Source organism: Pelodiscus sinensis, chromosome 1 (assembly GCF_049634645.1).
Source record: "Pelodiscus sinensis isolate JC-2024 chromosome 1, ASM4963464v1, whole genome shotgun sequence".
NCBI lineage: Eukaryota > Metazoa > Chordata > Testudines > Trionychidae > Pelodiscus > Pelodiscus sinensis.
In genome coordinates this window covers 26370001-26397955 of record NC_134711.1, presented here as the reverse complement: position 1 = coordinate 26397955, position 27955 = coordinate 26370001, and the positions used below count along the sequence as shown (strand labels likewise).

The window sequence follows — 27955 nt, the reverse complement described above, 5'->3', positions numbered from 1 at the left end:
TTCTGGGTCTGGTTCTGTACAATAACTTCATCAATGATTTAGATAGTGGCATAGAGAGTATACTTACAGGCTGCGTCTACAGTGGCAGCTTCTTGTGCAAGAACTGTTTTGCGGAAGAGTCTTCCACAAGAGCGCGTCTACATTGGCATGTGCTTTTGTGCAAGAGATGTGCTTTTGTGCAAGAGCATCCATGGCAGTGTGGACTCTCTCATGCGGAAGAAAGCTCTGATGGCCATTTTAACCATAGGGGCATCTTGCACCAGAAATTCATGTTGCCTGTCTACACTGCCCTCTTGTGGAAGAGCTCTTGCACAAGAGGGCTTATTCCTCGTGGGGAGAGGAATAACTCTTCCAGAAGAAGCCCTTTTTTACAACGCTATTCTGTAAGTTTACTTGTGCAAGAACGTGCGTGCAGTGTAGACAGCAGGCAAGATTTTGCGCAAGAACAGCTGTTCTTGTGCAAGAAGCTGCTGGTGTAGACATAGCCATACAGTTTGCTGATGATGCAAAGCTGGGAGAGGTTGCAAGTGTTTTGGTGGATAAGATTAAAATTCTAAATCATCTGGAAAAAACAGAGAAATGGTCTGAAGTGAATAGAATGAAATTCAACACGGACAAATGCCAAGCACTCCACTTAGAAAGAAATAATCAGTTGCACATATACACAATGGGTAATGACTACTTATTAGGGATGTAAAATCCCGTTTAATCAGTCTACCAGTTTAACATTAAGTTTAACTGGTTAACAGATTAAACAAGATCCAGGGCTGGGGATTCATCAGCCCCCAGCCCACAACTTTGCCGGAGACTCCGATTACTAAGGGGGCTGCCTGCTCTGCCACCTGCCTCCCTCCCAGCCCTGTGTGGCAGGGGGACTCTCAGGGCTGCCACCTGACCCTGCATGGCAAGGGGGCTTGGTGGGGCTAGAGCAGCCCTCCACCCATGGCAGGCCGCAGGCAGGGGGGCTGCACCCAGGTGCTGGTTAACCATTACCCAGCTTACTGGGTAATTAATTGACTGATGACATCCCTACTACAGTAAACTTCCGATAATCCGGCACCTTTAGGACCCAGGGGGTGCCGGATTATCAGATATGCCGAACTATCAGAAGGGGGGGGCTATGAGGGGTCTGGAGTGGGGTGGGAGGGGATGCCACCCCAGACCTCTCATAGCCCCCCCTTACGATAGTCCCGCTCTGCCCCAGGCGTCCCTGATTCAGCCGCTGCTGGTCAGTTTCAGCAGCAGCTGAATCGGGGATGCCTGCAATAGAGCAGCTGGGGTGCTGCTGAGTTGGTCCCACAGCGCCAAAGGACGGTGCTACGGGACCAACCCGGCAGGACCCCAGCTTCTCTGCCCCAGGGGTCCCTGATTTAGCTGCTGCTGAAACAGATCAGCGGCTGATTCCAGGAAGCCCGGGGCAGAGCTGCTCTGCCCGGGGCTTCCTGGAGTCAGCCGCTGATCTGTTTCAGCAGCGGCTGACTTGGGGACCCCTGGGGCAGAGCAGCTGAGGTCCTGCCTGGTTGGTCCCGCAGCGCCGAGGGGCGGTGCTACCAGACCTACCCCGCAGCACCCCAGCTGCTCTGCCCCAGGCATCCGGATTCAGCCTGCTGGTGAAACTGACGCTGCTGGTCAGTTTTAGCAGTGGCTGAATCCCGTGGCCTGGGGCAAAGCAGCTGGGGTGCTGCCGGATTGGTCCCGTAGCGCCGCCCCTCGGCGCTGCGGGACCAACCCGGCAGCACCCTAGCTGCTCTGCCCCAGGGGTCCCCAAGTCAGCCACTGCTGAAACAGATCAGCGGCTGACTCCAGGAAGCCCCAGGCAGAACAGCTCTGCCCCGGGCTTCCTGGAATCAGCCACTGATCTGTTTCAGCAGCGGCTGAATCGGGGACCCCTGGGGCAGAGCAGCTGGGGTCCTGCCGGGTTGGTCCCGCAGCCCCGAGGGGCAGCGCTACGAGACCAACCCAGCAGCACCCCAGCTGCTCTGCCCCCGGCTTTCCCGATTCAGCTGCTGGTCAGTTTCAGCAGCAGCTGAATGGGGGAAGCCTGTCCAGCTGCCCCAGCACTTCCGGGTTCCTGATGGTGCCAAACCATCAGGAGTCCCGGAGCATTGGATGCCGGACTAATGGAGTTTTACTGTACCTAGGAAGGAATATTGCAGACTAAAGGTAATAGTGGGCCACAAGCTACACATTAACAGTGTCACACTATTGGGAAAAAACCCATCATTTTGGGATGTACAGGTTGGACTTCCCTGGTCTGGCACCATCAGGACCTAACTAGTCCCAAACAAGAGACTTTGCTGGACAAGGGCAGGTCTCCTCCCACAAGCCCCCAAGCCCAAGCTGCCAGCAGGCTGCCCCAGCAGGCACCCTTCCTCACTCTCCCTCCCGACCTTGCTGGGCTGCATGCCTAGCTGCTGCCAGTTCCCTGGGCATCACAGATTCCGGATCCAGCCATGGGGCTCTGGCCCCGCTTGCTGTGGACGTCTGCAGGGCTCTGGGAGGCTCCATGTCCTAGGGGCTGCCACGGGACTCTGGTTAGACAAACACCTATCTGGAATAATACCTAGTCTTGCCATAAGTGCAGGAGACTGGACTACATGACCTCCTGAGATCCTTTTCAGTCCTGTGATTCTATGATAGACATGGATGGACCCAAATATCTTTGAGTCAGGGCATGAATTCTCATATTAAAACACTTTGGTACACAATTCAGACCTTGAAGCATCGAATGAGTCCCAGAAAGAATTAAATTAGCATCACCAGCCCATTAATAAGCTCATCACTCTCCTATTCCCAGACATCAGAATTTGATTTGCCTAATATACAACACTTGTTCCTTCTACCTGAGCTCTAGGCATGGCATGTACAGATACTTTTGTACATCAATACTAATTCATCGCTTGTTCCATACATTTTCTTCTTCTGCCTTTATAATGAAAATGAAAATGTTGCATAAAAAGCTTCTGCCAGAGCCTGTTTGATTTTACACAGGGATTTTCTGGAAATACACTAACTGTAAGGTCTAAGGTTTTAAACTGCAACTCATTGTAATCTTTGTCAATTACTGTAATCCTTGTAAAACCTTGTAATTTTGTAACTCTCAGGAACTTTGCTTTATAAATTCAGAAACTTACTGTAAGCTGCAACTTTGTAATTCTCAGGTACCTTGCTTGTAACTTGCTCTAATCTGCATTCTCCCCTGAGTGATGAATGGAGAGAGAGTGCAAGTGTGTTTTTGAAGTTGCAATGCTAGAGCACATGGTGATGAGTCATCAGAGACTGTTGCTTTGCTGGATAAAGGGAAGTCTGGGCATGCTCCCTGGCAAGGAGGTGGATGAGTCACAGGGGCCAGACAGATACAATATAAAAGAGAGGGAGCACATCTGAGACACTCTCTTTCTTCCCCTGCTCCTGAGAAACTTCTCTCTACAGCAAGTCTCTTTCTTGACCTGCTCTCCAGCCATGATGAGCAGACAGACCCTCCAGGATCAACATGCTTTGGTTCCTTCTGCAACCCATATGCCTGTGTAAGTGTGTGAGAGCCTGAGGGCAGGAATGAATGAATGAATGGAGGGTTGTGTGTGCTTGTCTGTATGTGAGAGAAATAGCTAGTTCCCTCTTTAGTTTAAACCTTTGATGGCAGCTCTATCTGCTTTAGTTTAAACCTTTGGTGGCAGCTCTCTATCTTCTTTAGTTTATCCCTTGAGTGGCAATAAGCCCATGCTAGTGTATCCCTGGGTGGTCTCCAGTGGGAATATTTTTTGGGGGTAACAGAAAATACATGACCAATCATTTTATTTAAATCATCCTCTTTTCTTTCTCTGTTTTGAAACTAGTATGGAAAGTGAGTGCCCTACCCACATGAGTGGAGTCCAACTAATTCCAACAGGCTATCTACACAGAATGAGTTCAAAAGTTTCTTTTCTTCCTCAATATAATATACCATTGTTGGTTTCCAGGATCAGTTTTCTCTACTGTTCATTTGTGTTTAACATTCCAACCATTTAATACTACTTATATTATTCCAAATTTAAACCTTCTGGCCTGTTCCATGAAAAAATGAATTATATTAAATCTCCCTAGATTAATATCATGATTACCCTATTAGACTACATTTAGTAAAAATTCTTCACTTGATTCTTAGGATACTTGGCACACTTATGGAAATTATTGAACAAAAACTAGTAAACACTCTTACATCATAAAAATGCTGAGAACAGCCCGGCCAATGTAACATTAATTCCATTATCTTAATAAAAATGGAACTATTTTGATGTGTTTAGTTTTTTATAACTGATTTATTCAGTACAATGAGAAAATAATCACCATATTCTGCTTCACTATTAACTCATTTTTGTGCATTTTAAAATTTCATAACTGTTTTTGACCTCACTAGCAAAAAACACTGTAAAATGTATTTTGTCATTGTATATAAATGACTAAGCAGGATACAGCCTAGTTAAGTAATTACCAAATGAATAAAACAGGAACTTTCCAAAAGACCTGCTTTCCTTCAGTAAAGCATTATGAAAACACCTTTTTCCTTTTGTAGTATTTCAACTTCAGTTAGCCACAGTCCAAGTGACATACTGAGGTGCCACATACATTTATATTACGTCAAACTGCTCACTCTCTCTGCTTTCATGTTCTACCCTACCCCTTCCATGTCTTTCTTGTCTATTTAAACAGTTTAGCTTTTCAAAGCCAGGACTCTCTATTACTCTGTTTATACTGTGCACAGCCCAAGAGGGTTCGTTCTTGTTCAGTACTAAGGCTCTATCTACTATAATAAAAAAAAATACCAACCAAACTTTCCCGTTGTAAGGCCATTTAATAAAAAGTCACAAGATTGAGGGAATGGGAAACATGTATTTTCACTCTCTTTCTGTTCAAAAGAGGCAACTAAATCACTTCCTCTTGAACCTTAATATAATCCACTTTCTAGCAGAGACCAATTGAAAATTCCCAAGACATGAAAATTTCAGAACATTATGAACAACCTAAAGCAAGTTTTAGAATGTAAATCATTATGCAACATAACTAGGCCAGGTCATATCAACATTCCATTATGTCACTTTATATACAGTGTATGCACATGTGCGCATGCACACGAATATGAGATAAAACTCAGCAAAATAAATGTAAGTATTACATTTCAGAAACAATTATGTCTTCCTCTTTCTCCTGTATACCTACCCTCCAAGAACAAATGGAACACTGATAACATATTAGTACATTCACAGTACGCTGAATGGAACAACTGTTAAATAATAAATGCCTTGTATTGTCAGCAGGTGTTTCAACAATTAATCTCTGGCTGTTTAATTTTTTGCTCTGCTACACAAAGGAGCTAAAACTTATGCAGTCTACTAAAATAATATCAGAATTATTATACAAACATTACAAACATGTCCATTGTATTGGTGAGTACGAGGCTTTGAAAAGAAATAGTAAAAGCCTGATGTAGATTTCTTTCAGTGACACTTAAAAGTTACTAACCCTGTAGAGTTTAGAACTCTAAACTGAGTTAGTGCTAGTTCTGGTAAAGCATGTCTCAAGATGGCTGGAACCTATATCTTTTAAAATAATATTTTTTCTGGCTAGCACCTCCTAAAAGTTTGAATCAACTTAAAATTATTGAATTCTATGAAGTTGCAGTAGTTGAAATATTATTAACACCTGGCTTTTCCATCTGAAAAAGCATCTTGAATATTGAAGTGTTACCAAAAGATCCTTCAACAACAAAAAATTGCATTTCAAGATTACTCCACTTATTACTGAAAATATCTTTGTAAAGTGTATTGATGTCAGCAACAGCCCTTATTTATCTCCTAATATTTTACAAATAAACTGTTTAAAATATGCTATATCGGTGCCATCATCAGTAAGCATTTAAGAATAAAAATAAGAAATGTAACAACTTTCATGACTTTAGTTTTAAACATTCTCCATGATTACTATAATAAGGTTAGTCCTGAAATTTGTAGGTATATACTGCATATTGTTATAAAAAAAAACTTGTAGGGATGTAACAGGGATACTAGTCCTTTTTTATGGCCTAATTTTCTTGAAGCTTTTGTCAACTCTTTACCTAGTCAAAACTCGAAATGCTATCTTAGAGGCACTTAATGCACACATCATTAATACACCAGACCAGTCTAGGCCCTTCAAAGCAATTACAGCCTTGTATACAAGTGCATTAAATGTCACATTTGTTTAAGGAGAAAAGGCTGTTTTTGTGAATTATCCTTTTTCTAAATGATATAACTCCATTCTCCTCTTTGTAATACACAAAGCACACTATTCATTAATGGCCCACCAGAGTTGTGGATTTTGTTTTTAAATTGCTGTTTTTCAGACATAGGCATGCAGGAAAAAAGAGCTTCAAACAATTGTTTTCTTCCCAATGTTGTAATATAAAATTGTTGATTTTTTTCCTCTACAATATTAACACACTTTTTTTCTGTTAAACTGAACTAACCTATTAAAATACAAGGCTGTCATTACTTTCCTAGTCAGCTTTCATCCCCTAAAAAGCCAACTATTGATTTTAAAAAGTTATACTATAACCTTGTTAACTATCACTCACTATAGTAAGTATCAAAAATATCTTTTTCCTCACTTTTAGTGAGTTTTCCTGTTTACTAGCTGGTCACTAGCTTGCCAAACTATAGAATACTGCATGAGCAAATGTAAAATAAACTACATATTATGATGCATTACCCTTCTTTATTATGTATCACCAGTGCCGGACAGAGCCATAGTTGCGCCCCGGGCAGCGGGCATGCGGCACATGTGCGGCCCTGCCCCCGGGCGCCCAGCGCCCCTTAGCATTTCAATCAAGCGTCCCCCATAGGTTGGCGCCCCAGGCAGCTGCCCAGCTAGCCCCCCCCTTAATCTAGCCCTGTGTATCACTTATCACAGGCACTAGTCCTACAAACACACATGCATGCATCTATTTTATGTTGTTCCCACAGTTTTAGTTTTCAATATAGCAATGACTTTTGTGTTGACCACAGACAGCATAACACACATAACAGAAGTTGCCAGGGGAGAATCTATATAGGTTTTGGAAGTAGGACAGGGAGTACGAGTAACAGTTTGGGAGTGTGGAAAAAGCACACTATTTGACTTTATTAGTTAAAATGATCAACAGTAAAATAGTTCACAACTGAAAGTGTCAGTACTGTTTTCTTTCAGTTTCAAATGTAATTCAACTGAGATGAACGGAGATAGTTTCCAGAGCTCACAGTTTTGAGTCTCATGATAATGATAACTGGAGATTTTCTTAAAGCACCAACTCATCAATTCACTTTTGTTTTAAATGAAGACTAAGTTTTTCACCTTCGTGGCTGTGGAGAAACATTTGAAAACAGAAAACTCAAAGGCGACAAACTCAGATGACAAATAAAAAAAACCCAAAAGTTAATGTATTTTTAATGTCACCATTTTTGGGAGGCTAACTCATGATTGCAGAATGCTTGGGCTTGACAATAGTGCATTGCAGAATTTGCGGGCCAAACCAGCAAGACAACACAGGTTTACAATCATCTGATATTTCCAAGATTTTCTTTGCACCCATCAATACCATAAACATTGTTGTTTTTTAATGAGCTTAGATTCTTGACCAATTTTGTAACAATGGGAGAATTCTATGGCAAATTCTGTAGCCCTGGAATTGCAGGATGTCTGAAGTCTTTACAAAAGTTATTGTACATGCAGTATTTTTTCAGCAAAGCAAATAACTATCTTTGAGAATATTCAGTTAGCTATCTGTAAACATGTATGATTAATATTACAACACACTTAACATAACAGCCATAATCACCATTATGTTTTAATAATTATACTGCCCAATGAAAACATGCAACTTTAGCATACCTACCTGATGCCCGTCTAGTGAACCGGTTTATCACTGGATCTAAAAGAAAAACAGAAAGATATAATTAGATTATTTTCTTAATGGTTTAAAGACAATTTTTTAAAAATAACACTGTATAAAAATACTCTTGTTTAAAAATTCTCTATTGATTTTCAGAGAAACATGCTAATTGTCTTCTAAGTCTAAATATTTGAATATGTAAGTTGCAAAATGTGTTATGGTAATTTATCACTGACATTTAAAAAAAGGTTTTTTTAAAAATCTCATGTTAATTCTCTTTTTAAGCATTACAGTATGCATGTACTTATTTCCATGTCTTATTATGAAATCTCTCTATATATTTTAGAGATTTGTGCACCTGTCTGTTTTGAGTCCATTTGCTCAAGAACTCCTCCTAAATAGTAAGAGCTAGTATCACCAAATTTGGTATGCAGCTTCCTCTTCTCCTAACTGAAATCAAGTTCAGGGTTTGGTTATGCCAGGAAAACCAGAAATGCCGGGAAAGGGATTATTTTCCATAACTTGGATAGGGAGTAGGGTGGCCAGGTGTCTGGTATTAACCTGGACAGTCCAGTATTTTAAGCTCCTGTCTGGTAAAAAAAAAATTCAGAAAATACCATATTTTCTGATTTTTTTCCCGGCCAGGGGGTGAAAATACCAGACTGTCCTGGTTCTGCAGGGGAGCTGTCTGTCCCAGAGCAAGGAGGGAGGCAAGATGGCCACTGGTTGCCTGTTAGGAGAGGCAGAGCCCAGGCCCTCCTGTTCTTAAAGGGGCCATTTTTATTTATTTATTTATTTATTTTGCTCAACTACTTTGGTCCTCCCACCTTTTTTTTCAGCAAAATATTTTCCCTGTTTTTTTGGGGGTGGGGTGCGGTGGGGGGGTGTTCGGTATTTCTGGCAACCCTAATAGGGAGGGGCCATTCAGAGGAATGCAATACTGAGAATGGCCACTGGAGGCAAGTCGACAGGGGAGAGCTATTCTTCAGAGAGTCTACTGGGGGGGGGGGGAAACAGTACCACAAAGGGAGATGGCAGGGGCTCTGCCACCTTGCATGCCAGTACACTAAGTAACTCTCTCTTGCCCCAATCTCCCCTCCCTGCTCCCCGGCCCTTGGCTGCAGCACTGGGGGGCGGGAGGCCCCAGGCAGCAAGGGGGAGAGAAGGCCCATTCCCGATGGGACCCCCCACACATACCACAACCCCTTCTCACTCCCAACTCTCACTTTTGCACCCCCACCCTCCTGCCCCCAAGGCCCTGCCCTGATTCCTGCCCCCCCCCATACACACTGCCAACTCCCTGTCCTGAAGGACCTAGATGACACAGGATAAGTCTTCTTGTATTTTATATTTGCATTGGTTAATTAAATAATTAGGACTGCAAGAAGCCCATGTCTACAAACAATGATGCAACCATTTCATAGAGTGGCCTTTATTTTTATAAAATGCATAGATCTAGATATCAGTTAACTTAAAGATGTTCCTGCATAAAAAAGGACCAACCTGAAATCCCACTTGAAACATCAAAAGTTATACAGGTTCACAAAAGTCAAGAACAATGTCCAAACAGAGTTCCATGTGTAGCTCCTGGGCACCAATGACTATTTAATGGTCCAATATTTCAAAATTACCTATAAATGTATCCTATACATATTGATAAAACAGCAATTCCCACCTTGTTTCTGACCCTGACAGCCAGTACAATCCATACTTTCTTGCGGGGGGGCGGGGGGGGTGTCACCTCCACTTCAAATCCTGCCTAGTGTTGCCAGCTTTCAAGGGCTATGTCTACACAGCCACATTATTTTGCAATAACTGACGTTATTCCAAAATAACAAAGAGAGCGTCTACCCAGCAAGCCATTATTTTGAAGTAATGGCAAGCTGGAGGACTTCTTACTAGGGATGCTAAATATCAGTTAATTGAATAGTCGATTAACCTCATTAATTCTTATCAGTTAGTTGACTATTCTATAGCCCCTGGAGGTGGGCCTAGCAGCCATTGTGCTCTAACCCCACTCCCAAGGAGCCCCCTGCCACTCCACGCTGCTTTAAAAAAACAGCTCCCCATGCAGACCGGCTGCCTGTCGCCTCGTGCTGCTGCCTCTGATACAGAAGCAGCAGCGTGGGGTGGCGGCAACTCCTGTTGGGAGGGAAGGGAGGCTGAGCTCCAGGACCCAGCATGAGCTGGAACTGAGCAGCTGCCTGCCTACCTGACCCCTAATATACTTTAAATGCAGAGCCACAGCAGAGGTAGGTCCCAGCCCCGCTACTGAGGCTGCCATGACTGCCATGTCACTGGCCCTGCTACTGAGCCTGCCATAGTCCCTTCAGTGCTCCTGGGTCTCCAGTGCAGGTCCCAGCCCCAGCCCCACTGGGCTCTGAGCTGCCAGCCCTCTTGCTACTGGGGCTCCCAGCCAAGACTTCCTGATTCAGGAATACCCATGGTCCTATCGGACCACAGATGTTGCCAGATGAGGGAGTCCCAGTTTTTGGAAGTCCAACCTGTGAAATCATCTCAAGAAACCTGCACATCTAGGGAAATTATATAATCTAGCTGATACAATAAAAACATTGTTTAACATAAAAGCTTCCTACAAGATTGTCTAATACAGGGTTTCATATGAAATAACATTTTGAGAGGTCACTTCACTCTAAAGGTCTTTTCCTCTCTTCAGTTGTCATATTCTGGCTGACACATTCAATGACTGTCAGTATACATTTAAGAACGAGTCTGTGACAAACATGGGAGCAGTTAGGTCTATAGGGAGCTGCTTTGTGTCTTCGCTGTGAGGAACTGTTTACAACAAACAGTAAATAAGGAGTAAGGCTGTCAATGACTAGTCGACTATCCGATAAGCAAATGCTTATTGGATAGTCAGCTGACTAGTCTATTTCCACACACCCCCATTGCTGCCGTCAACTTTGAGAACAATCCACTATAGGATAGCTATCCCACAGTGCCTGCACCACTGCATTCTGGATTATGTTCCCAGTGCATGCTGGAACCAAAGTTGTGCAGCGGGTGGTTCTAGAGTCATGACATTAGCAAACCATAATGCACTTATGCATAATTCCCTCCCTGCTTGCTTGAGATCAATGGGAAACAGTTTTTTCATGCCCTTTTTGGCTCTGGTTACCTCACAGATGCCAGAGCAGCATGAGCATGGCCCCCCTCGTGAATCCCATTGTGCATGAAAGCATTGTGATGTTGATGTTTATCTTGGTACACCTAATCATGGAGTATGTTGAGAGTATATGCATATCACTTGAGGAAGAAGACAAGAAGGAATCTCAGGGTGCCATGGGCACGCAGCTCAGGCAAGCTTTTCAGCTGAGTGAACTGGAAACACGGATGGCAATCAATCCTCTGGAAACAGTAGAATGCTGGTTCTGGTGCTGTCAGATAATCACAAACTGGTGGGACTGCCTATTACTGCAGGTACAGGACAATCAGCAGTGGCTGCAAAATTTCTGAATGTGCAAGGCCACTACCATGGAATTTTGAGAATGGCTTTCCCCTGCCCTGAAAGGCAGGAACAACTGAATAAGACCCGCTCCGACAGTAGAGATGCGTGTGGCAATTGCCCTGTGGAAGCTTACAATGCAAGACAGCAATCAGTCAGCTGGGAATCAATTCAAAGGGGGAAAATCTACAGTGGGGGCTGTTGTTATACAAGTAGCCAAAGCAATCAATACTATTCTGCTACAGAGGGTAGTGACTCTGGGAAAGGTAGATGCCACAGTGGAGGGCTTTGCCACAATGGAGTTGCCTAACTGCAGTGGGGCAACAGACGGAACATACATCCTCATTGTGGCATCCAACCACCTTGCTAAGGAGAACACAAACTGCAAGGGGTACTTCTCTATGATGCTGCAGACACTGGTAGATCACAAGCCACCATTTCACCAACCTCAGCATGGGATGGTCAGAAAAGGTACATGACAGATGCATGTTTAGGAACTCCTGTCTCTTCCAAAAGATGCAGAGTGGAACTTTTTTCCCAGGTAGGAAAATTACAATTGGAGAGGTGGAAATGCCTATTGTGATCCTTGGCAACCCAGCCTAGCCCTTGCTTTCTGGCTTGTGAAGCCGTACATGGGCAGCCTGGACTGCAGTAAGGAGCAGTTCAACTATAGGCTGAGCAAGTGCAGAATAGTGGTTGAATGTGCTTTTAAGCATTTAAAGGGAAAGTTTAGGAGTCCATTGACAATGTCACTGAACACAGCGTTCCCATTGTGCTTTAAAGTGGCCACTATACAGCAGGTACACAACACAGTTCTCAAGGGAACATCTGGACTCATGTGGTTTGGTGGCAGGCATGGCAAGGGAACTTCCAGGGCACGATCCTGCAGAAGAGAAGGGGAATGGCAAGGGTAGGGCAGCGGCTCATGCAGCTTCCCTCCTCTGTATCTGCCACACCCCACTTCCCAGGAGAGTGCTACTTTCCAACCCTGCAGAAGACTGCAGGCATGAGGGAGAACAGGGTCTGGTCATGCCAGAAGAGTCTGGTCATGCCGGTGGAGCAGGGCAACGGGTCACGTGGCTTCCCTCTTCTGTGTCTGCCACATTCAGCTTCCCGGGAGACTGCTACTTTCCCATCCCACAGGAGCCTATGGATGGGAGGGCAGGAGAGACAGAGGGGGTGCCAGAGGCTGAAGCCATGCTAGCAGCAGAGGCAGCAGCTAATAGCTTCCCCTCCTCCTTCATCCATCTCCAGGCACGTTAACAAGCTGTACCTCCAAGGCTACATAGGAACAAATTGCGCCACACATCACAACCAATTGCCTCAACCCACTTGTAGCAAGAAAAAAAATTGTGAACTCACCAGAAGTGCCCTCCCCGAGATCAGTGCCCAACTGAGACAGCCTGGGAGGAGGCAATTGTCTCCAAGGTTATAAAAAGTTCTTGGTTCTCGCTGCTTGCCAGCTAGCCATTCTACTTCTCCTCTTCCCCCTCCACCACCACACTGTCCTCACACTACTACCCTGAGGCTACGTCTACACTGGCATGATTTTCCGGAAATGCTTTTAAAAGAAAAGTTTTCCATTAAAAGCATTTTCGGAAAAGAGCGTCTAGATTGGCAGGACGCTTTTCCGCAAAAGCACTTTTTGCAGAAAAGCATCCGTGGCCAATCTAGAAGCGCTTTTCCGCAAAAAAGCCCCGATCGCCATTTTCGCGATCAAGTCTTTTCGGAAAAAGACTTTTGCCCGAACGGGAGCAGCATAGTATTTCCGCAAAAAGCACTGATTTCTTACAGCAGGAAGTCAGTGCTTTTGTGGAAATTCAAGCGGCCAGTGTAGACAGCTGGCAAGTTTTTCCGGAAAAGCTGCTGATTTTCCGGAAAAACTGGCCAGTCTAGACACAGCCTGAGTGTCTTGGGAGGATTAGTCTGGCTTGGGAAGCTGGTTGGGTCCCCCTTAGGATTGCATCCAGCTGGTCATAGAAGTGGCATGTTTGCAGTGATGCACCAGACTGTCCATTTGCCTCCTTTGTCTTGACATAGGACTGCCTATGCTCCTTTATTTTAACATGGTACTGCAGGGCATCCCTGGCATATCCTTTCTCCACCATGCACTTTGTGATCTTTGCATAAATATTGATGCTTCTTTTGCTGTTTTGGAGCTCCAGGAGAATGGATTCCTCTCTCCATGCCTTGATGAGGTCCAAGATTTTCTTTGCACTCCATGCTGGTACTCTTTTGCACTCTTGAGAACTGGAGCTCATAGCACTTGAACTCATGGCCATATGTGCTGCTCAGGTATACTGTCTGCTCTATAAGGAGTGCTCTCAACTAAGGATGTTAAGAAGCAGGTAACTGACTAATTGTGTAGTCGATACAATTTGTATCGACTACACAATTAGTTGATAAGGGGAGGCACTCTGTCCTGGCTCGCACCGGGTCCAGGAGCTATCCCCGCTGCAGCTGTGCAGTGTAAATGTAGTAGGAGCTGGGCGCTTAGGGACCCAGCACAAGCCAGAACTGAGCAGTCTCGGCTCATGCTGGACCCCAGACTGCTGCGCCTCTGTCCTCTCTGTCCCCCCCAACTGCACCATAGAGATGGTGTTGGGGGGAAACCGGCTTTTAAACAGATACAGAAACAGCGAGTTAGGGGGAAAGCAAGTAGTTGAGTAATGATTTGAATACCCGATAAGCCTAGGCTTACATCCCTACTTGCAACGCTGGGCACAAGGGAAATGAAATTCAAACTTTCCCCAGGCTTTTCCTGTTTATCCAGAGAGCAGTAGGGGGCACAAGTTTTGGCCAGAGAAGTCATAGTGAAGCACTGTGGGATGCCTCCCAGATGCCAACATTGACTTTCTCAATACTGGTTTTACACTATTGTAAATTCAACCATGCAAAGACAAATTCTGCATTACTCCTTGTAAAAACAGGCATTTCAAAAACGACTTCAGTGACCCTTAAAGGTGACGGAACAGGCTTGATAGTGTGGACACATTGTTTAAAAATTAACCTTATGCAGCTAATTTTGACCTAGACTCCTAGTAAAGACTAGGCCTTGTAACATCTTTATTTAATTAATTTCAGTATATGATTGTTTCTTAATATAATATCATTACACAAGAGCAACAGAGCTGTTGATAAATAGTCTAGTTCTGACAGAGCAAAAATATTGTAATTTCTTGGTTTTTAAAATCTCAATACTTGTTTAAGCCCGTCATTGTACTATCAGGAGGACAGAAATGCTAGCACAAAGTCCCAACAAACATTAATTCATGCAAAGGTTTCAACATATTATTTCCATTTCAAAATTTTTACATTAAAGTTAATTATGCATTGATTTTTAAGTTCTTGTATTTTTAAAATACTATTACAAAGTAGCTCCATTGTAGTCTTCTTTTGCCAATCGTTATATTACAAACTGGCTAGTCATTTAACCTTGACTATAATGAAAACATAACACATACACTTCGTATCCCTTATCTGTGAAAAACACTATTTGCTATTATTCAAAATCATTTGTGTGTATAATTCTTTACATGCAAATAAAGAAACAAGATCCATGCCTGAAGGAGCTTTCAATTTGTATTAGACGGATAACCCAACACGTGAAAAAGGCTATAAGAGGAAAGAAAATAACAGAAAGAGAATGCTGCTCTTAGACAGTATATTTGTTTCCTCATAAGCAGATTTTTTTTTAAACTTACATTTTGTTTGATGGATTAATTTTCTGTGTCAGAATATAAAAGTAGGTTAAAGCAAATGCTTGCTGTTATATGTTATTGTTCTCATTATCCGAAGCATGTATTATGAATGATGCACAGCTTTTTTTTTTAGATTCATCCTGGTAAACCTATGTACTTGGTCCTTGTTTCATAAGAACCATTCAATGTCATCTAGTGAAAGGAAAAAGTTATTCAGATTTCTGATTCCAATTTTAAACCATTATCATGGGCTGCAACAGGTTAACCTGTGCAATAATTTTTCACAGACGGGCTGCAAAACCTGCCACTATAAGGAATTTAGTGAATTTAGTGCCCCCAAACCTCCAAGCCATTCCTGATGTTGCCACATGTGAGCTGTCAAGCGTGCTCAGTAAGTATGGGTACGTCTACACAGCAACATTATTTCAAAATAACTAGCGTTATTTCAAAATAACAGTCCATGTCTACACAGCAGGCAGTTATTTTGAAATAATGTTGAAATACTGTCAAGCTAGAGGACTTCTTACTCTGACTCCTGTAACCCTCATTGTACGGGGAGTAAGGGAAGTCAGAGGAAGAGTTCTCTATTTTTAAATAAGAGCTGTATAGACACTCCCAATTTTGAAATCAGCTATTTCGAACTAAGCTACACAATTGACGTAGCTCAATTTGCATAGCTTATTACGGCTTTAGTCAAATCAGGGGAAGTTCTATGAACACCATGAGCAGAAGAAAGATTGCTGATGTAATAAACATGAGGTTGCTGACTGTTGCGGGGTGAGCATGCCCATCTCCCTAGAGGGGGTGGGAGCCAGACCTCTGAAGGAGTGCTCAACCCTGAGTGTATACCAGTTTGGGAAAAAAGGGATTCTGTGCCTCCCCTCCCAACTATACTCATGATTCATCCCAGGTCATAGAACCTGTGGCTTCAGTCAATAATGACACCTCTTCTCTGCAGGGCACTCAGGCCTAACGGCCATAGTCAATAACAACACCCTCCTTCTGTCGCGCAGTGTGGCCTAATGGCTGGAGTCAATAACCCTACCCTTTTCACTCAGAGCAGCATGACCTAGCAGCCAGAGTCAATAGCAAAGCTCCCTTTCTGCAGGGTCTAGTGGCCATAGTCCCAAAGTCAACAACCATGCCCCCTCTCCATAGGGCAGTCAGTCCTATAACAACACCCTCCTTCCACAGGGCAGTGTGGCCCATTGGCCAGAGTCAATAACCCTGCCCTCTTCATGCAGAGTAGTGTTGAAGCAAAAGCCTCACTCAGTTTACACGGCTAAACAGTCAGTTTTATTGGCCAATAAAAGCAAAGTGAGCCAAACGTGGTCCCAGCAGAGCCGGGCCCAGTGAGGCTGGCTAATACAATCAATCCTAGTATCTTTATACCCTTGACCAAACAGCCTGACGTCAGGGCATCCAATTACAGAAATCATCAATTAAGCTAGGAAAAATAAATCCTTGTCAACAAGATGGCGGACAGGTACGAGGGAGTACCTCTCCTATCTAAACCAGCCCAATTAACACATTCCAATAGCACATCTGTCTTGGCCTGGCACATGGGGTGATAGAAAGTTCACTCTAGTCTACGTGCAAAGGCAAAAAACTGAAATGGTTTCTGTTATACAAGATGGCTTTTAGCTAAACATAAAATGGTTTCTACAGTAGCATGGCCTAGCAGCCGGAGTCAAAAGCAATAGGGAGCAGGGAGTAGAGCCCCTTGTGGGGTTGGTGAGGATGAGGTAGAGAGACCTAGGCCCACTCTCTCCACTGGGTCCCAGCCCAGTGGAGTAGACCACCACTATTAGCAATGGAATAGACCACCACTAACTTAGCAGGAAATCCTACTGAAACACACCGAGCACCCAGGATACAACTCCTCGCCCTGGGCTAGTTCCTATCCATCTCTCCTGCATAGTCTTCTCCGGCTTTGCCCTCCAGCATAGGGGCTTCTGCTGAGATTCTCTGCTGACTGGTGACAGCATCTGTTGTACCTGTGCTTCCTCCGCAGGAGCTCCTGTGGCACCTCCTTCCTAGTCAGGCATCAGCCCAGACTGAGCTGCTTCACAGGCCTTTATATCTTGTCTCCAGCTGGAGCATGCCTAGCAGGGCTGTGGGAGCAGGGCCTTCTCACTCAGGTAGCCAGGGTTAATCCTCTCAGTCCCATCACACTGACCTTTCAAGACTGCTAAGATACCTCAAACTGGTCATTCATTCTCAAGTGCAGATCAGAAAGGTGCTTGGGGATGAAACCTTGGATTGGACATAAGGGTCCATCTCATTACGTATTATTAGGCTACTGGTCTTACACATCCAGACTCTAGTAGGAAAGCTCTGATTTAATGAAGGGCTGAGGGACACTGGTGTTCCAGGATTGTATCCTGTTTTCTAAAAGTCTCATTCTACGTTCAAGATACAATCAAGGTCCCAAAGGCACCTTTTGCTGGATATCAAAAGTCAGAGGTACCAGTATATGAAGAAATTTACAATCCATTTGTTTCCGCAGCCTCTTTATCACATATCAAACTACTCTACTTTTGGCACAGATTTTTACATGACCAGTACACCCCACACTATTTGTGACAGCTTCCTCCTTTGCTGCACAAGCTATAGACAAGTTATATAATCATATTATGGTTTAAATCTGCTACTAAAACCTATCTAATGTGGAATGTTACTAATGCTTTTATCTTCTCAACAGCTGTAAATGGCTACATTCTATTTGCAATTTCACAGGCTATTTTAAGAATGTAACCGTTATTTGCTTTCTAACACTGAAAATAATTTTTTTGCTTTTCTAATTTGGTTGCCTCCTGAATATTTACCACAATATGCTTTCTCTAAACTGAATGAAGGGGGAAAATAGTAATTATTTCCTAAAGCTCTACCATCAATCCCAAAATAGATGGGATCACCTGTGAAATAATCAATAATGTTGACATTTCAAGTATTAGCACTACACTTCAGAGTCAATGTTCAACTAAGACAACGTAGGCTTCATATCTGTTTGTCTACTTGCAGACTCAAGGAAACATTTTTCATAGCTACACTTGAGAGATTTCCTTCACAAGTCTAACAGCTAGATATTTAGGCAACAATTTATAGAAAATGGATGCCTAAAAAATTACCTCACTTACAGTACTGCTCCTTACCCAGCACCTCCAGCTCATTTCAGAGAAAGTGACTGGGAGCTCAGCATTTAAGAGCATATAGTCTAAGCTTCCTATTTAAAAAACAAACAAAAATACTTTGGCCATAATTTATAATCTCTTTACTATAGCCACAAGGGTAATTTATTACAGAGAATACAAATGAGACCTAGTTGGGACACGTACATGGACAAGATAGAACAGATGTGAGACTCTTTATCAAAGGGTGTGCATCTGCTAACTGTTACACACATTTGGTGTAGGGATGTGAATGGTGATGCTTACTGGTTCTAGTTCACTGGTGAGGGCTAGAGCAATGGGCAGGGGGCTGCTCCAGCCCCACAGGATCCATGGTGGACAGGAGTTCTCCAGCTCAGCTCAACCATGGCTGATTCAGCCTGGCATTGTTGGTCATCCAACCAGTTACCCAGTAAGTATTTTAGTAAACCTAAAGCTTACTGGGTAACCAGCTAACCAGTTAACCGTTTTTACATCCCTATCTTCTGCTTAGCTTACAAAAATGGAACACATTACGTCGTGAAGTAAGTAGAATTTTCACAAACTTAAGAGATGGCATTACAAACTCTAGTATCCATTTGCAAGTAGGTATTTTTTTTTAATTCCTATGATTTTCAACTAGTCTTCACCAGACCGCTGGATTATATCTATACTGCAATTAAACACCTGCTAACCCGTGTTGGCTGACTCAGGCTCATGGACTATAAAATTGCAGTACAGACATTTGGGCTCAGACTGGAGCACAAGTTCTTGGACCCTCTCCTTTGTGACATAATGTCTACAATGGAAACCCAGCAAGTCCAACCAGAGTCCAAATATCTACGCTGCCATTTTATAGCACTATCCAATTCAGCTGAAACAGGCTGGCTACAGGTGTTAAATTGCAGCACGGACATGCCCTAAAAGGCACCTCTACAACTTAGGAATTGTTATCAATCACTGAGACACTAGACCAGGGGTAGCCAACCCACAGGTTGCAAGCCCCATGTGGCTCTTCAAAGGAAAAATTGGGGCTCCCATACCCATGGGTAAGCAAGCCACATGCAGCTCTTCAAAAGAAAAACTGTGGCTCCCACATCCACGACTCCCACATCCGTGGCTGTTCTGTGTTCCCCTGCTCTGACCTTTTTTCCTTGTATGGTCAGGACACCACTTGGGGCAGCGAGAACTGATGCTGCGGCCGACGGAAGCCTACTTGGACCACACGTGGCTGTTAAGGGGCAGCATTTTCTTTTTTTTTCTTGACAACTTCTTTCCCTCGTCTCTTTGCACTATATCCACCACTATTTTGACTCTTTGCCTGTAATGGGTTGGCCACCCTTGCACTATGCTTACATTTTTAATCATTTTTTAGAACGTGGTAAGAAAAGTATTTTGTCAATCATATTCTTCTTCAGTCAGTTATAAGATCATTCATAAATAGATGAGACTACAATAAATATGGGCATAGAGTGAGGAATGAGAATAAAAGGAAAATCCTTGAATCTGAGTAAAGCAGGTTACTAGTCATAATAAGCTGACCATTAACAAGGCATGAGAAAAGTGTATTTTGGAGGCAGAGAAATTCTGTTAAGCTCCTCTGTGACAGGGTGGTGGAGACCAGCGGGGAGAGTCCCGTACCATGCACTACTACAGCGCTCTGTACAGGCGCCTCAGGAAGTGCCCAACGGTGCCAGTAGTGTTAAGCAGCAGCGCCCGCCAGAGCAGGGAGGAGAGTGCAGGTGCCGGCGTGCAGGCGCCATGGCGCCACTTTTGAAAAAGGCCGGCTGGCAGAGGAAAGGGGAAGGACGGACCAGAGAGCAGGGAACCCCACAAGGAGGGGCAGGGAATCACGGGGGCCACAGAGGAGGAAAGATCCCCAGCCACCGCAAGCCAGCCGCTGGAGGGGCCGTCTAGGGAGGCAGACAGAGCAGGAGGATGATTGCAAGACGTTGCAGGAGGGTAGGAAGCAGCCCAGGACAGGGCAGCTACGGAGCCCGCGGGCCGGTGAGTTGCGGCACTCCCACCGGCCAGACAGGAAGGTGGGCTTCCTGTCCTCAGGGGCTTGGGCTGAGACCTGCAGAGAGGGTTGGCCCAGGCCCCCCTACCCCTCTGGTAAACCTTAACTATCAGGAACCTAAAAGACTCGTGGGAACTGACTGAGCGAGAACATACAGGACAGCGGACGCCCCAGAGGTCTCTATGGGGTGAAACTAACATCCTCCCTAAAAATTATATCAAAAAGTGAACTCAGCATACACTCTAATATTAGATCAATAATGATTCATTACTGTGAAGCTATAAAGGTTAAGATATAAAGATTGACATTGTCCGTATCTGTTTGTTTTCTATGCAAAAAAGCTCCTGAAGAGTAAAATAGCAACAACTTCCTCAGCAATGATGTAACAACTGGTTTTCTTCATGTCTTTCTTTGGTTTGAAATGATCTCACCAATTACAGTAAACAGTTTTTCTGCTACAGAATTCTATCTGGATTTAACTTGCTTACATATGGAATGCACACTTTGTGCTTGGCGGTACAATTAGCTTCATTAACATGCCATCTGATGCCTTTTATAGCAGCAGATAAATACTGATTTTGCTAAATAAAAACTCAGAATGAACCTGGAATTGAATAGCATGTGTGAAATGAAACATCCCGAAAAAGATCATCACTGACAGTCATAAATATTTAAACTTAAATTTACTTAATCTACAATGTGTTTCTCTCCTACAGATGTCAATATCTCTTACCTCTCTCATTCCCCTCCTTTTTTCTCCTTACAATACTTCCCATTCACATATTCCCTCTCAGGCACAAAATAATACACATTATAAGTTAGCATCTTTATGCATATTCTGTATAATCTTCAACAATTCTCCCAGACATTTATAAATTGGAATGAAGGGGAGAGGGTTGTTAAACTTCTTATAAATATATTAATGATAATTTATGGAGGCAGGAATGAACAGTCAAGTCCTTTGATTTCCCCATTAGGTGATCTGGAAATAATAAGGTCTGAGCTATCACTAAGGAAACTAATGATTTACATTGGGTTTACATTACCCAAATCAGAAGAGTTGAAAATACTGTAGTAGAAAGGATGCCAGATGCACTCTTCAGTGTTCACTGTCAGTTTTTATCATTGAACGATCCTGCTGCCAACACAAATTCAGGACCAGCTCCTCAGCTACTATAAATAAGTCAATTTAAGACTGAACATCTGAAGTCAATGGAACCTCACCCATTTACACCATCTGAGGATCTAATGGTAAGTTTATATTTAAAAAGAACAAAATTATGCCAGAAAAACAATATACTATATAACTATAACAATGCTGCGTACTGGAGAGGCACATAGAGCTAACTGCAGAGTTCTTTTGTGTAAGACAGGAAAAGAAGAGTGTAGCTTTAAAATGCCTTTTATTGGACAAGTAAGAGGTATTTAAAGTGGTCCTAAACAAAGGCCTTATAAGTGTCTATTCCTTCTAATACTATAGATAAAGGGTGCATCTAGACTGGCAAGATTTTGCGCAAAAGCAGCCGCTTTTGTGCAAAAACTTGCCAGCTGTCTACACTGGCCACTTGAATTTGCGCAAGAGCACTGACTTCGTAATGTACAAAATCAGTGCTTCTTGTGCAAATACTTTCACGCTCCTGCTCAGGGATAAGCCCTATTGCGCAAGAATACTTGCGCAAGAGGGCCAGTGTAGACAGGCACCTTAATGTTTTGCACAAGAAAGCCCAATGGCTAAAATGGTCAAGGTACAGTCAAGGTCTGGATTACAGAGAAACATTTTTCACACCTTAAATGCACTTGTTCAATGAACATACACACACACACACATACATATATATTAGGGGGCTGTGCCCCCTGCTTGCTACGTTCACCAATCCCCCTGTCTGGGAGCAGGCTCTAAGTCCTAATCTGATGCCCTGCTGGCACTGCTTCCGGCCATCCTCAACCCCGGTTCAGGGTTCACTTAATGTGGACATGCTAGTTCGAATTAGCAAAACGCTAATTCGAACTAGTTTTTAAGTCTAGATGCACTCATTCGAATTAGCTTAGTTCGAATTAACTAATTCGAACTAAGTTAGTTCGAATTAGTACTGTAGTGTAGCCATACCCTTATTTACTTGTTCCCATAATACAAGAACTAGGAGCCAGCAAATGAAACTAACGGGCAGAAGGTTTAAAATAAATAAAAGGAAGTTCTTCTTCACACAGCGCATAGTCAATCTGTGGAACTCCTTGCTTGGGGAGGTTGTGAAGGCTAGGACTATAACAGGGTTTAAGAGAGAACTGGATGAATTCATGGAGGTTAAGTCCATTAATGGCAATTAGCCAGTATGGGTAAGGAATGGTGTCCCTGGCTTCTGTTTGTCAGAGGGTGGAGATGGATGGCAGGAGAGAGATCACTTGATCAGTACATACCTGTTCAATTCATTCCCTCTGGGACACCTGGCATTGGCCACTGTTAGCAGACAGTGTACTGGGCTGGATGGACCTTTGGTCTGACCCAGTAGGCCATTCTTATGTTCTTAAGTAATCGAACAGATGATTATCAAGTGAAAATGGAACAATTGCATAGGGTTGCCAGAGTTTCCAAAAAATACCGAACATGGTGGGAAAAAATGTGGTCGAGGAAAAAAAAAAGCCTCCACCAGACATGGCAGGGGAAGAATGTCCCAAGTGGCCTTCCATCTGAGAAAAACAGAAAATACCAGACATTTTACATGTCTGGTATTTTCTGGGTTTTTTTTACCATACAGAAGCCACAAATACCAACTGTCCTGGTCAATACCGGACACCTGGCAACCCTAACGCAATGTAATTCATTGTTGAAAATGCTGACTCTCAGACATACGTCTCACCAAACATACTTAAAATGTCAAATGCCACCTTCCTAAAATCTGCGTATGTGGAGAGCAACACAAAAATAGTCCAAAAAGTATCATATATAGTGTCAGTATACCATGCCTTAAGTAGTGATAGAAATGTAGCCGTGTTAGTCTGGTGTAGCTGAAACAAAATACAGGACTATGTAGCACTTTCGTGGGATGTAATCCATGTTCACCTTCTCTTGGCCTTCTTAAACCAGGTGTTACCAATGAACATTTCTTTTGTCTCTTCAGAGTTGCCACTCACTTCCCTTGTGAATTCCATTCACTGATGCCATACCTTCCAATGAACTTTTTGCTTTCTTTCCTCCTTCTGACCTTATCATTGTAGCCTCTCATCACAATCGTATATATGGATTCTGAACTAGGGTTTCCTCATGTATTATTCAACATCATCTTCATTTGTGCTCGTGAAGTATAAATCTGTACAATATTGAGGGTATTATTCTTGTTCAGTTGGAAGTATAACACTCCAATGCATAATCACTTGAACTTACAGGAGATGATATTTCAAGTTCCTTGTTGATGATATCATTCCTTGTTGATGATAAAACCAATTCCTCCAATGGTTCTCACACCTTCTCCTTTTGTCAACATGATGGTGCTTCTGTCTCTTAATTTCACTTCCACCGCTTTTCTTCAGCATGTCTTGCAGAAACCTAGGACATCACAGGCAGTCCTTGCCTTCTCCATTATATGGTTAATCAAGTCATCCTTCATCAGTGTCCTGCAGCTGTAGGCACACACTGAGAAGGCAGTTCTTTTTCTGGCCAGTAAATGTCTGTAATTGGGTGATAGGAGAGGGATAATGTGATCCCTGCTGTGTTCCCTTCCTCTGGGCATCTGGTATTGGCCAATGTCTGCAGACAGAATACTGGGCTAGATGGACCTTTGGTCTGACACAGTATGGCCGTTCTTATGTTCTAAATGTCTTAGTCACCTCTCATTGATTGAACTCTGCACTGCTGCTGTAGAATGGTTTGAGGGATCTGCGAGGAACTAGGTTCCATTTATTTGTGCTGTTTTAGCCATTTCTACAGCAACCTGCTAGCTGTCTTGTCAGTGGCAAGTTTACCTTTTCAACTCAGCTAGCACCCAGTCTCAGGAAAAGGGACAACTATCCCTTCCTTGGTTGGCAGTCTGATACCTTAGTAACATGGTAGGACCTACTGGAGAATACACTCCACAATCATCACCATCAGATAAAGTAGAGTCACTAGTACACCACTTTGTGTTGCAAAGATAAGATTTTACATCATCACTGGATATTTTTTAAGAGCAGGTTAGACAAACATCCATCAGGAATGGTCTAGTTATTATTTAGTCCTGCCTTGAATGCAGGGGACTGGACTATATAACCTATGGATGTCTCTTCCAGTCCTACACTTCTCTGATCCTATACACGGATATAGATATACAGATATAGTAAACGCACTAACATATAATGTGTATTATGCTTTTTTGGTTGGTAAATGCAACCAGAGAAATGTGGAAGGTGCATTATATCAGTTTAAGAACAAATAATTTTAAAGTTGACTTGTTGCTTTTTACTATCCCTCTTTTGCTTGATTAGCAAGTTTCAAATAGCTTATAAACTGCATTAAAAGGTTTACAAGCTTTTTTTAAAGGGATACTCCACTTAAAAATCATAGGAAAACTAAACATTTTCTTTACTTACATTACTAAAACAACTTACTAAAAATGAATGTGCTACTTATTCACTAATAATACTGCTACTTTTACTATTTTACTCAATGAGGACCACATAGTTCCCTGTAGGATACATCGTTGAGTAGCCACGCAGGAAAAATGTTAAGACCTGCCCACCTTATCAGCAGAACCACACAGCACAAGTGTCAACAAAAATTGCTCAAAAAAAAAATTCTGGTGCGTGTCTTCGCATTTTTTCCACCACTGTTTCGGCTCTCTTTGTTTAATGCGTTGGCTACCCCTGACATAGCAGCATGCCTTCAGCCCTGCACTAATTAGGTACTTTTTCCTGAGTGCTCCTGATGCTATAGCTGGAAGTGGGAAAAGGTAACCTGGTGGGGAAAATAGAATCATAGAATACTAGGACTGGAAGGGACCTTGAGAGGTCATCGTGTCCCTGCCCCCATGGCAGGACAACAGCTACTTTAAAAAAAGACTTGGCAGCCGGCCAGGTAGCTCTCTGTCCCTTGATCCCTCCCCTTTCTCTTTCTCTCTCTCAGCAGCCCCATGTTTTGTCCGGCTGCTTTAAAAAAAAGTCCATAGCCCACTGTCTGCTGCCCCCTCCCCCTTCCCTCTCTGGGGAGACAGGCCTATGCTTTGTTAGGTTACTTTAAAAAAAGTCCTCTAGCCTTCCCTTTCCCCCCAGGTAATTCCAGCTGCTTGGCTGCTGTTCAGAGTACAAGGTAGCAAGCACCCATAAAATAGAGAAAGCAATGCAGATCTGAGAATGAGACTGTGCTAACTTGGAGCTAAAATGGTGAAGTTTGCTGTCCACCCATGTTATTGTGAGAGACTGCTTAGGTGCAGAAATAAAATTAAAAAAAATACGCAGAAGGATTTCATTCTCAATCTTTCCCCAGAACTGACCCACACTAGCTTTGATGAATGAAAGATCTGAGATATGTAAACAACTTCAATATTAAAAAACTCTGTTCCCTAGATAATAGGGAGCAATGTGAGCATAAAAAGTGCTCAGAAATGAGCCCATTAAATTACATTTAGCCAGTAGCTGAAAATAATTTAACACACATACCCAAATAGCCCAACCTAAATCCTTGTCAGCTCAAGAAACTGTGCCTTCAACTCCACTTTCCTGGCAAAGACAACAAGAGCAGACACCCTATTAATAAAAGCAGTATATACCTCAGGCATGCCATGATTTTTTTCTTAAAAGCAGGATACATAATATTACATGGCCTTCTTCTGCTCCTTTTTACAGTCATGTGTAAACACAGGCAAATGGCATCAACCACCACAAAAGCAAATCCTAAGAAGAAATGCTGCCTCATGATGCTCAAAGGAGAATGGCTGAATGAAATAGTTGAAACAGAACGTCAACAATCTAGAGGCAATATTTGTGTACAAATGAGGGAAATATTCCAGTACAGTGCTGATGTGGGCTTGAGCTGCAAAATTTGTACTCAAGCTAGAATATCCAGTGCATTCTCTATAGGCAAGAAATTGGCAGGTGGATGGAAGTTGAACTACAAGAAGAGGCATTTATCAAGCAAATGTCATGAAGCTGCTGTACTTATTCTTAAAAGAAGAAATACTCATCCACTGGGATTTGACTTGTGAAGTATTCTAATAGAAACCACTAATGAGAAACAGAAGAGACTGGAACTGAAGGAAAAACAACATTCAAAGCCAGAAGAAGTAAAAATTCTCATAGATAATGTTCTACTTCCAGTACAAATAAACAGCTCCATGAACTCTGTGCAAAATATAAATAATCACATAACAAAATATCAGCATGTACCAGTGAGCTGGCATAGCAAAAACAATGCTTCTGAGTTTTATCAACAATGTTGCCCATGCAGAAATCATGTTGGCTATTTGCCTGTGTCACGGAGTGTGGGGAACCACCGAGCCCTGCATCCCCATCCGTGACTCTCAGCCAGCAGGTAGAACAGAAGGTTTATTGGTTCACAGGGATACAGCATAGCATAGTCTTGTTAACACAAGAGCCAGGAACAGTTAGTCAATCCATTTTACGGTAAGGGGGACCCAGAACCAGTGATATGGGTCCCTTCCTTGTCCCGCAAGCCAGCTAGACTCCCTGGATCCTAAACAAGCTGAGACTAACTTACCCACTAAGCATCTGGCCCCAGCCCTACAAGCAACTCCGCCTCCTCCTTTGTCCAGCTTCCTGGGCAAAAGGTGTCACCTGATTGCATCTCCAATCTAGGTTCGGATTACAAGACAGCCTGGGCCATTGTGTATGTGTGGAGCTGGGCAGCCTGGGACAGATTCCCCTCCATGACATTCACACCCCAAACGGGCACAGGTGCAGTACTCAGGGAAACTGAGGCACATACACAGTTAAAACACAGCAGCACAGGACAGCAGGAATCACATATAACATAACAAGCAAATAGAGTGAACGCAATCCCCACTTCAGCACAGCCTGTCTTCCTATTATACACTTATTATTGATGAAAGCACAGATATTTCTGTTACCAAGTAGCTTATAATTTACTTTAAGTTCAGAGAGGCAGCATGTGCAGTGCATAAGAGACTATGCTTTGTGGCATCATTAAATTATCTGCTTATAATGCACACGCCAATACAGCTGCTATCAAAAACTTTTACACTCTGAATAAGCTGGACATGATGAAAACGGTGACGTTCACTTCAGATGGTGCTTCAGTCATGCTAGGAAAAAACAAGAGTGTTGCCAAACAACTCGAGCAGTGCATTCAACATTTAACAGAACAACACTGCGGGTGTGTCTAAACTACAACCCCCCCCCCCCCCCCCCGTCGGCAGAGGGATGTAAATTAGATGTATCGAAAGTGCAAATGAAGCCGGGATTTAAATATCCCGCACTTCATTTACATAATGGTGGCCATCACTTTTTTTCAAAACGGGGCTTTTCGGAAAAAACCAGCAGTTTAGATGGGGTATTTTCAGCAGAAATGCCCCATTTCGAAAGAGCCTGTACTAGAAAATCCCCAATTCTAAAAAAAGCAGCGGCTGCCATTATGCAAATGAAGCACATGATATTTAAATCACAGCTTCATTTGCACTTTCGATACATCTAATTTACATGCCCCTGCCAACAGAGGGGTGTAGTGTAGATGTACCCTGTGTGGCCCATCAAGAAGAACTGGGTTTAGTTGATGAGTGAAACCAAATGCCAATG

At 43.1% G+C, this 27955-nt stretch overlaps 1 protein-coding gene across 3 annotated transcripts in view; it reads right to left on the bottom strand.

Annotated features, from left to right (window-relative positions):
- Positions 1–27955, bottom strand: part of PRKAR2B (protein kinase cAMP-dependent type II regulatory subunit beta) — a 151103-nt gene that overhangs the window by 99902 nt on the left and 23246 nt on the right. For all 3 annotated transcript variants that reach the window (XM_075927056.1, XM_075927071.1, XM_075927059.1), the window contains exon 2: positions 7886–7921. In XM_075927056.1, the coding sequence (XP_075783171.1) occupies positions 7886–7921 (36 nt within the window). The remainder of the gene's footprint in view (positions 1–7885; positions 7922–27955) is intronic.